Source organism: Denticeps clupeoides, chromosome 6 (assembly GCF_900700375.1).
Source record: "Denticeps clupeoides chromosome 6, fDenClu1.1, whole genome shotgun sequence".
NCBI lineage: Eukaryota > Metazoa > Chordata > Actinopteri > Clupeiformes > Denticipitidae > Denticeps > Denticeps clupeoides.
Window position 1 is genome coordinate 19,217,196 of NC_041712.1, and position 10,142 is coordinate 19,227,337.

Here is a 10,142-nt window from a genome sequence, read left to right on the forward strand (position 1 = left end):
GATGCGCGTTTAAAGTGGCTTTAAAGTGAATGGTCATGTTATCGCACGTAATTGTGCGTACTTTAAGAAACACCAAAGCTCGGCGTAAAACCAAGCTGCACTTAATAAGACGTCGTTTTCTGGAACGACCCGCGTCGACGCCTCGGAACGCGACGTTCGCCCAATTCTCCAGCGTTAAACCGCGGAAGCGTTGTGTGCCGCAGCGGACCAATGGGGCGCCTTGTTTCTTGGCGAGCCAATGGGCGCCCGCGTTGTTATCACGGACCGAAAAATCCCACCGCCGCCATGACGCTTGTTTGCTTTCAGTGAGGAGCAGCGGATACAAAGTGAATCAGAAACAAAGGAAGCGCGCAGTCGCCGTCGAGAATTTGGTAATGGTCCTGCAGGTAAACGGCTGCGTGCGGCGATTGAATCGGAACGCGTTGGCGAGTTGTTTCGCGGAGCTCGGCGCTCGTCGGACGAAGCCAGTTTGCGCGCTGACGCCGCGCCACCAGTGCGCGAGCCCCCCGTTAGCTCGCCTGCTAACAATGGGAATTTGGCTCCTGCGTTAATCGCGTTGGCCGCGTTTCCGCCGCGGGCTCTGGGTCTCGAGGCCTTTCTCGGGCCGCCGGCGTCGGCCGATCGTTCCGGCGTTCCCCGCTCCGCGTCCGCCGTGAACCGTTTCGGGCCGCTCGTTATATAATTTTTTTTCGACGGCTAATAAGCTGGCGGCGGACTAGCCAGCTAACGCTAGCCTCCCAGCATCAACACACGTTTGTCGTCTGACAACTGCTGGTGTTTTTCTTTCTCCCCCCTCGATGCGTCGTAGAAACCGATAAGGCAGCGGAACCTACTATTCCGTCACCCCCCCTTTTAAAATAATTTCCTCGAAGTTAAGGAGGCTTCGTAACAGTAGTGTTTGTAAAGCGCACCCCAAGGTCTGGCACGATGTGTGTGTGAACAACGCCTGACCCTTTCCGAATCAGCACCGCGCACATTATTATTTTTGTATTATTACATCGATTTTGAAGGAACCCAGCAGCTCATCCGGCCGCCACGTTGAGCCATTTTCGCTTGTTGTGTTTAATTGCGCGCTTTGTTTCCTTTTGTAGTTCCGATTAGGTTTTTTTATATTCCGATAAGAACCGTGTGCTCCGGCACAGATTATCTGCTGGTTTTCGGCAGCAGCTCGGGAGAGTAAATCCCGTTCTCCTTTTTGTCTTATCCAGCTCTCGGTGCGCAGCCAGCAGAAGTTGCTCTGCGTGCGGAGAGCCAGTTCAGGGAGTTAAAAGGACACGTTCGCGGCGCGTCTGAAAAGACCCCAAACAGGCAGCGCCTGTTCGCTTTCAGGTGACATCTTGGCATCTTTCTTTGTATTTTTATTTCTATTTTGCGTCGTTCTCTGTTGTAACCTCGCCGCGTCCGAGTCGTGGTTACGTCACGAATTTAAATATAGTGTCTCACGGAGGCTGTTGATGCTCGCCAGCTAGCATTAGCATTAGCTCACCTCATGTCTTAAAAAAACAGCGTTAGATTCCACTTCGGCTTTTTTTTTTTTTTTTTGGCTGCTATTACTGCTAGCCATGCGGCGACACGTAGCCTCGTAATTTTCGCGAGTAGCTCCTGTGTCGTACATGTGGTTTTGAACGCCTGTTCGGCAACGCAACGTCAGCCTGTACCCCATAATTGAGACGTTATCCGGTTATTTTTAGTCTTCACCCAGCTCGAGTTATAACGATCCAGTCGTATTGCTAATTGCTAGCGGAATGGAGGTATCCCGTTGCCTTTGTCCGTGCCTGTGGCGTGCTTGTGTTCCCGTGGAAAGTTGTAACACTTTTCTTTTTTTTTTTTTTTTTCTGCCCTGACAGTATCACAGGGATGCCCAAGGAGAAATATGAACCGCCTGACCCTAGGCGGATGTACACGATAATGTCCAGTGAGGAGGCAGCCAACGGGAAGAAGTCGCATTGGGCCGAGTTGGAGATAAGCGGTGAGGGACTGGGTTTGTCAGTATTTGGACTGGGGCGGAGGGGGGTTGCTTTAGCCCTTCACTGAGAAATGGTTTATTCTCAGCGTGAATCCATGCCTTCCGTTTATTTTGTTGCACTTTTAAGCCATGTGCTTGTCTGTAGCCAAGATTTTAATGAACGACCTTCTGTGAAATAGCTTCAAAGTATTGGTATCAGTGTTTTATTTGTCTTTTGCCACAGGTAAAGTGAAAAGTCTGAGTACAGCTCTATGGTCCTTGACTCATCTCACTGCTCTGCATATCAGCGACAATTCCCTGTCACGCATTCCGCCTGACATTGCCAAACTTCATAACCTGGTCTACCTGGACCTCTCGTCCAATAAAATCAGGAGCCTGCCGGCCGAGCTAGGCAACATGGTGAATCTCAGGTAATGATCTTGTCATACATTTTCAAGGTAGTACAACAGGCCATGTGATATGCTTAACGCAGCCGATGCACCGAAATGCACTCAAAACCAGAACCCTCAAGTGACCCTGAACTGAGAACCAACTGAGAACTGGACATGAGCTCCATGAAAGCCGCATGATAATGAGTCACATGTCACGTCCGCTGAGCAGAAATCCCAGCGCCGAATCCATTACATCGTAAATAATCTTTTGGTCTTCCACTGCTGCCACTTGTACATTCAATGTGTTTTCTTTATTTTCATGACCATTTCCATTGGTAGATTCTCACTGAAGGCATCAAAACTATGAATGAACACATGTGGAGTTATGTACTTAACAAAAAAAAAGGTGAAATAACTGAAAACACGTTTTATATTCTAGTTTCTTCAAAATAGCCGCCCATTGCTCTGATTACTGCTTTGGCATTCTCTCGACGAGCTTCAAGAGGTCGTCACCTGAAATGGTTTTCTAACAGTCTTGAAGGAGTTCCCAGCGCTGTTTAGCACTTGTTGGCACCTTTGCCTTTAACTTTTTTTTTTTAGAATTTTAAACTGCGGTCCAGCTCTCCCCACGTTCGGTGACTTCCACTTTTTTTTTTTTTTTTTTCTATTTACATGTGTTTTTTTTTCTATCTGTGCGACTGTAAGTTCTTCACTTATTTTTCTTCTAGTGCGCTTGAATTTCTGTGGACATCCGTATGGGATCTGTACCGGATTCTGGCTTTCTGCCATTTTCTTTTCGAAAGCTACTGATCACGCCAGCTAATGCTCATGACATAATGAGTTCTTGCTACTAGACCAGCAACGTTTAGGGCACCGGCACCAATTTTTTTTTTTTCTGTGAAAAAGCATGGCACTGGTTCCAAAATTGGGAAATGGCACGGGAGCCAGAGCGGTGGAAAAGGGACAAAGGTGCAACTGAGGTACTCTGTAGCGAGGTACCGTCCTCACAAACTGCTTTAGTGGCTGCCCACTACACCCTGTTCTGTGCTGTGCATCACAATGACTAAAACCAATCACACGCACACACAGTTAATCCATTGGAAATGTTGTCATTATCAGTTCTGGGTTAATTGGACCTCAGGGAGCGGTTCAGTGGATCACTCTGAAATGTGACCTGTGATTCGTCAGCACTGCGTAACGTGTGCAAATACTACATTATTAATGGTGACTGCATATGCGCTGATTTAGCTGCTCCCACCCCCATGCTGGCACGGAACGTCTTCTGGCACCTTATCATATTCCATCAAAGGAGTTCTGCTAGTCAGTTATCAGCTTTAAATGATGCCAGGTTTCTGCGTGTTTGTTGACTGTGCCCTCAGGAAAGTTTCTCATGGTATGCAACATCTAAATTGTGAGAATGAAGGACCAGTGGATGCACCTGCCTTAATATATATTACCCCTGTGCTTCTGTCCTGCAGGGAACTGCTTTTAAATAACAACCAGTTGCGGGTTCTGCCTTTCGAGCTTGGAAAACTGTTTCAGTTACAAACACTGGGCCTAAAAGGTGCGCGTCTCAACAATCTAAAATCGAATTATGAATTTTTTTTTTATATTAAAAAAGTGAAGCATGCTTCACTTTGTTGCATTTTTGAGCTTTTAAGCATGTCAGTGCTTTGATTCCCTTTTGTTTTTCAAAACTCGCTCAGGAAACCCACTTGCACAAGAAATTTTAAACCTCTACCAGGAACCAGATGGAACACGCCGGCTTTTGAAATACCTGCTGGACAACCTTTCAGGCTCAAAACGCGGTCAGTCCTCCTTCCATCACTGACTCATTGCCTTTCTTCCCACTTTGGGGCTCATGCTTGCCCTGTTTTGGTGTTTAACTGTTGGGTGTAATATGAGGCGACTCTTTTGTGCGTTGTTTGTATGGGCTGGTAATGTGATCAGTTTGCTCATTATTTTCTTTAATAAAGTCCAGCTGCCCTGTTGAGTGGTTGAATGACCCAGTCAGCATGAGGCTGTCTGTGGGCTGCATCATCTGTTCAGTGCTGCAGTGTGATGTGTGTGTGTGTTCATTTTGTTCAGTCTCCACTGAGCAGCCCCCCCCACGCTCCTGGATACCTCTGCAGGACTCGGATCGGACCAGACCAGCAGGTAGAGCACCCCGTGCTCTTTAATATTCACCTTTTAAAGCATGATTTTAAACTTTTTTTCTCACACACGTTGTGTGGTGTATGTGCTCACTTATGTTATAATTAGACATAAAGTGGTGCACTTGCCTGCATGATTTATTTACAGTTTGGATAAGGCTGGGCAACCCACAGTGCAAAGATCTATTAATATTTCCTATTCACTTTGACACAAGCTGCTGCAGTTGTAGACCCTTTTGACTGGCCTTTTTTTAAACAAATAACATACCTTTTTAATATAATGTAATATAAATCTAAAAGTGAATTTCCCAATTTGCTGCCAAATGAGCCAAACAAGATGGTTGCCATTGCTGAGATCATTTGCTTTCCTTCCCTCCTTAGATGAGCTGTAGTCCCAAACACAAGGGACCACTGAGATTTGAGGTTTTAAAACCAATACATTGATTTAGAATTCTATAGTCTCTGAACCAAGTCTGTATTGGTATAGTTCACATTGAAAGGGCGAACAGTCACCCTGCATTGGGTTAAAGTATTTCAGTAAACACCGTATATAATAGGCTCTGATGCGTTGTCTCATGTTTAGCTCCCTTAATTATGAACCTGTAATCCTGTTTTCCTGGTCTAGCCCTGTTCTCCGTGATGTGCTACAACGTTCTGTGTGACAAGTATGCCACTCGTCAGCTCTATGGCTACTGCCCCTCGTGGGCTTTGAACTGGGAGTACAGGAAGAAGTCAATCATGCAAGAGATCCTAAGCTGCAGTGCTGACATCATCAGCTTACAGGTTTGTGTACTGGATAAAATGTATGACTGGTGCATGTAATGTAATTATGTTTCCATAATTCTTGAGAGAGACAACTGAACGCTGAAACTATAAATGTTGTTAACAAAAGGAAGTGGAAACAGAGCAGTACTACAACTACTTCCTGGTGGAACTGAAAGAGCAGGGATATGAGGGCTTCTTTAGTCCAAAGTCCCGAGCCAGGACCATGTCTGAGTCGGACCGTAAACATGTGGATGGCTGTGCAATCTTTTACAAAACCGAAAAGTGAGTTATTCCAAAACCACGTGTAACTGTGGTGCAGACATGCGTTGCCCAGTCATTGTTAGTCCGAGCCTGAATTTGTTCCTGCTTTTTCAGATTCAGTTTGGTGCAGAAGCACACAGTAGAGTTTAACCAGCTGGCTATGGCGAATTCAGAGGGGTCAGAGGCCATGCTTAATAGGGTTATGACCAAGGACAACATTGGTGTGGCAGTGCTTCTTGAACTGCGCAAGGAAGTGATGGAGCAGTGTGGTGAGTACTTGTTTCAGATTGCTACTCTTGTTAACCACCCAGGTTCAGATTCAGGAAGTAAAACATTGTCTGCTGCGAACTGACTGAATTCTTCTCTCAGCTGGAAAGCCCCTGCATGGCATGGAGAAACAGCTCCTCCTGGTGGCCAATGCACACATGCACTGGGACCCAGAGTACTCAGACGTGAAGCTGGTGCAGACCATGATGTTCCTGTCCGAGGTGAAGAACATCGTGGACAAGGCCACGCGCAGCCTCAAGCTCTCCTCAGTCTCTGGGGAGACCAACGCCATTCCACTTGTCCTGTGTGCTGATCTCAACTCCCTGCCTGATTCTGGTGAGGCTCAGAAAAGGGTGAACAATTCATGAATTTGTATGTTTGAGTATTAATTTAGTGGCCAGTTCAATCTCTAATCCCCAGGAAAGATATTTCTTAGAAGATTAGCTCATGTCTAATTCAGTAATGCTGAATTAAATAGTATTATAGGTACAGGAGTGGTTTTCAAAATTCTTTGGTTATTTCTTTGATCATTTAATCAGCAGATCACAGTGATTTTATTACTTCAAATCATTAGCTCAGTGCTCTTCAAGTTAGCAGAAAGAAACAAATGGCTTCCTCGTCCTTGTTCTAAGGTTTTTTGTTTTCCCCCTCTACTCCTTCATTCAACCAATAATGGGCATGGAATGGCCATTTTGTTCCCTGACACACATAGCTGAAAAGCAAGTCTTCAACGTTGTTCTAATACTTGCCTGAACTGGGGCTGCATTCACTGTATTGTTTGTGTGTGTGTTTTCAGGTGTTGTGGAGTACTTGAGCACAGGTGGGGTAGACAGCACACACAAGGACTTCAAGGAGCTGCGCTACATCGACAGCCTGACCAACTTCAACTGTAACGGCAAAAACGGCACGTCCAATGGCAGAATCACCCACGGCTTCAAGCTGAAGAGTGCCTATGAGAATGGACTGATGCCTCACACCAACTACACGTTTGACTTCAAGGTGAGACCCATGTCAAGTGGCTTAGATCTTGTACATGTGAATCGTGTGTTTTGATGTGAACATATCTGGATGTGAATAACTTCATGAGTATTGCAGCAGCCTTATACTATAACCAACCTATATACTATACATCTATTTGGTAATCACCTAATCCCATTTTGTTTCCTTCAGGGCGTCATTGACTACATCTTCTACTCTCAGCCTCTGCTCAATGTTTTGGGTGTTTTGGGCCCTCTGGATCCCCACTGGCTCCACGAGAACAATGTCATTGGCTGCCCCCACCCTCACATCCCCTCCGATCATTTCTCCCTGTTTGCACAGTTGGAGCTGGTCCTTCCCTACCCGCCCACAGTCAACGGAATCCACCTGCCTGGACGCAGGTAGTTCTCCGAGCCACTAGGGGGAGCTGCTGCCTCTCCTCTTCCTTTTTTTCTGTTTTTTGGCAGAGTCAAGAAGAAAGGAGTTGTATAAATCTGAATCCAATAAGAGGAGTGGGTTATAGCTAACTCTTTATTCCCAAATGGATTTTAACTGAAAACAGACGCTAATGTCAATCTTATCTCTACCACCTTTTTTCTGGGGCACAATTTGAAAATGTTCTGTACTTTTCACACTGTATCCAGCATAGAGGTCCTGAGTATATTCCATTTGAATTTTACCTGAAGTCAGAGCTTTTATAAGTAATATGGCAATACCTTAAGACACATGCAGGGCTTTAACATAACCACACAGTTTAGACCCACCCAGTAACATGAGTGATTTTAGGACCATGCCATCCCAAGGCCAGTGAAGAGCGGGCAGCTAATTATCCAGCCACTAGCCAGTCCACGTAATTGAATTGCCCAGGTGCACCAGCTTTACCCTGTGAATTAGTCGGTCAGTTGTGCCTCCACGCGGTGCTCCGCTAGTGATGGACCAGCGGGCAGCGTGGGGCTGGTGGAGGTGCTGAAGCGCGCAGACCCGAACACCTCCTCCTGCGCGCACTGGTGCTGAACCCACCTGCACAGGTGCTACCGGCAGCACGCCGACTATCGGCTCCCTCAGTGTGGCGGTTGGCGCTGCCGAGCAGTTACTTGGAAGTATCTGACCAGACTTGTTACTTCAGTTGACCCTCATTGTTGTGTTTTTTTTTTTTTTTTTTTTTTTAGAAAAGTTCAACTTTGTTTTAAAGAATAAAAGTCGTAACTCTCACCTAGCCCCCATTTTAGCAGATGTAAGGACCCGCATTCGTGTTTTTTTTTTTTTCTTTTTTTTTTTTCTTTAGGAGTGAATGCAAAAAGGGATAAGCCCCCGGACCCACACACCCATCTTGGTTAAACTGGACCTAAAGGGGCAGCCGCATGCCAGTTAACGTGTCTCCAGAAGTACCACACCGCTGGCGCGAGGCTGGTTTTGTGTGTTTTTTTTTTTTTTTTTTTTTAAATGCAGCGCTCCCCATGCTGCAAGATCCCTTCTTTCACTCACCCACAGACCGCCAGATCATTTAAACACATTCCTTAGCCAGCAGTCTCCACTCGTTCATGCTGAGGGTCAGGCCCCACCCCCCGTTACGGATCGTTAGTTTGATACAGACGTTTTTCCTCCACACGATTGTATACAAACCACAGTTCTGCATTTTTGTACTGAAACCGAGGAAAAAATATCTAATTTGGAGAGAAATGATTGTATTGTAAATTTAAAGCTAAATTTGTATCTGTTACACATGTGTTTCAATGTTGAGGAAATATGTAGACGACCAGCTTGTGCAAAAGATGAAAAGGAAAGAGGTTTTTCAGGTTTTTGCTGTGTAAATTTGCACTCGTCCAGGTTCCATTTGATCTCCAGTGTACCACCTTTTTTTCCCCTTTCTTTCTTTTGAGGACATTGCAGAGGAGGCACATGTCTGGCAGGAGATTTCATATTGCTTCTTGGGTTAGAAGCAGTAAAACATGTAACATTTGTGCCTCACTGTTTTCTGTTCTCAATGTGCACTGCCAGTGCTCTCAGTGAACACCTGAACAGCCTCGAATCTTTCTGAACTATTTTAGCATCTTTGACGGCGTTAGACCTTTTTTTTTTTTTTTTTTTTTTGTAGCTATCAAATCAAATCCTTTTTTGTTCTCATTGAGGTATTAAATAATCGGGTAACGTGACTGTTTTCACTGTTCCTTTAGCTGCTTTATGTGATCTCTTATATCTGTGCTTAGTCTGTTCTCCTGTTTGGCTGTTAGATATCACACTGAGACACCAAGGCCCTTTTTTTTTCCTCCTCCTGCCCCTTTGACTCTTGCCTCATTGATAAATTGTCTGGATGTACTGCCACTAACTCCTCCAACTCAGGCAATTCATGTTTTTACCCCTTGTTTTTTGGATTGTCTTATTCTGCTAGACCACCGCTGTATCCTCCTTTGTTTTTCATTTGCGTACTAGTGCCATTCCCCACACGCGTATTCTGCACAAGGCCAAGCGTGAAGCTCCCAGTTCACCCGCTACTGTAAAACCCTGGTGTACAACTGAGTCTAAAATGAAAAAAAAAAAAAAAAATTAATATTGGTATTTAAATTTCTCTGATGTGTCCAGAAAATCCCTGTCATAGATCAGTGCTGTACAGTGGTCTAGCTACACGCCTCCCCCCTCAGTGGTGCAGCCACACTGGTTTTTCCACGTTACACGTCGTTCACATGTGCTCATGACGCCAATTTGTGCTTTTTTGCTGTTTGTGGTTCCCTGTTGGATGTTTATCAAAAATGAAATGAATTGACAAGCACTTATTGTAGATCACTAGTGCAGCTACACATTGCTTTTTTTAAAAAAGAGGAGAATAAGAATTTTGCTCCAGAGCAAAATTAAGATTTTAATCCTTTTTAGCAAGCAGGGGAAGTGAAAGGGGTCTTCTCAGTCCCTTTCTGGCATCTCCTCCTCTCTTTCTCCCCCTTTTTTGTTTATTTTTTGGTTTTAATGAATGCAGCTTGTCTGGTTATTATATTGGATTTCTGATGGTGTTGTAGTAGCTAAAAGAGATTTTTGTAAAGTGTGAATAAATTATGTATCTCGTTTTCTTTCTTCAACATGAATTGTGTTGTGTGTATCATGATTGATATATATAATGGTAGTTCTTTTTGTCATTTCTTTTCATTATGCTCATGGCTTTTTTTTTTTTTTTTTTTTGTAAAAATTCAAACCAAAATTTATTTTGTAAAACTTGTTGGCACACTGAATTATAGATTTATTTGGTTAACTTTCACTCAAGATATGGAAGGGGGGGGGACTCAATCGTAGGGAGAACTCACAGTATAATAAAGAGCTGTCACCAAATGAGATTTTTCCAACTTTCAGGTGAAGCTTTATGTATCGGCTGCAAATTAGCATTTCTTCAGTGGT

General features: G+C 44.6%; 1 protein-coding gene across 2 annotated transcripts; it reads left to right on the top strand.

Annotated features, from left to right (window-relative positions):
* The first annotated feature begins 287 nt into the window (after nucleotides 1-287).
* Nucleotides 288-7,890, top strand: cnot6a (CCR4-NOT transcription complex, subunit 6a). 2 transcript variants are annotated; one of them, XM_028983965.1, is made up of 12 exons: nucleotides 288-386; nucleotides 1,848-1,969; nucleotides 2,190-2,376; nucleotides 3,816-3,901; nucleotides 4,044-4,145; nucleotides 4,426-4,494; nucleotides 5,116-5,273; nucleotides 5,383-5,537; nucleotides 5,631-5,785; nucleotides 5,886-6,119; nucleotides 6,580-6,782; nucleotides 6,954-7,890. In XM_028983965.1, exons 2-12 carry the CDS (start codon nucleotides 1,858-1,860, stop codon nucleotides 7,164-7,166), a joined length of 1,674 nt encoding a protein of 557 aa, XP_028839798.1. In that variant the 5' UTR covers nucleotides 288-386; nucleotides 1,848-1,857; the 3' UTR covers nucleotides 7,167-7,890. The 2 variants fall into 2 exon arrangements, with proteins under 2 accessions (XP_028839798.1, XP_028839799.1); XM_028983966.1 differs by lacking the exon at nucleotides 288-386 and adding an exon at nucleotides 1,308-1,329 and having other exon boundaries at nucleotides 6,954-7,166.
* The last annotated feature ends 2,252 nt before the right edge of the window (nucleotides 7,891-10,142 follow it).

Coding starts and splice junctions, on each gene's coding strand:
- cnot6a (XM_028983965.1), top strand. CDS start 1,858: ATGCCCAAGGAGAAATATGAACCGCCTGACCCTAGGCGGATGTACACG. Junction 2,377..3,815: donor GGCAACATGGTGAATCTCAG/GTAATGATCTTG, acceptor TCTGTCCTGCAG/GGAACTGCTTTTAAATAACA. Junction 5,274..5,382: donor CTGACATCATCAGCTTACAG/GTTTGTGTACTG, acceptor TGTTAACAAAAG/GAAGTGGAAACAGAGCAGTA.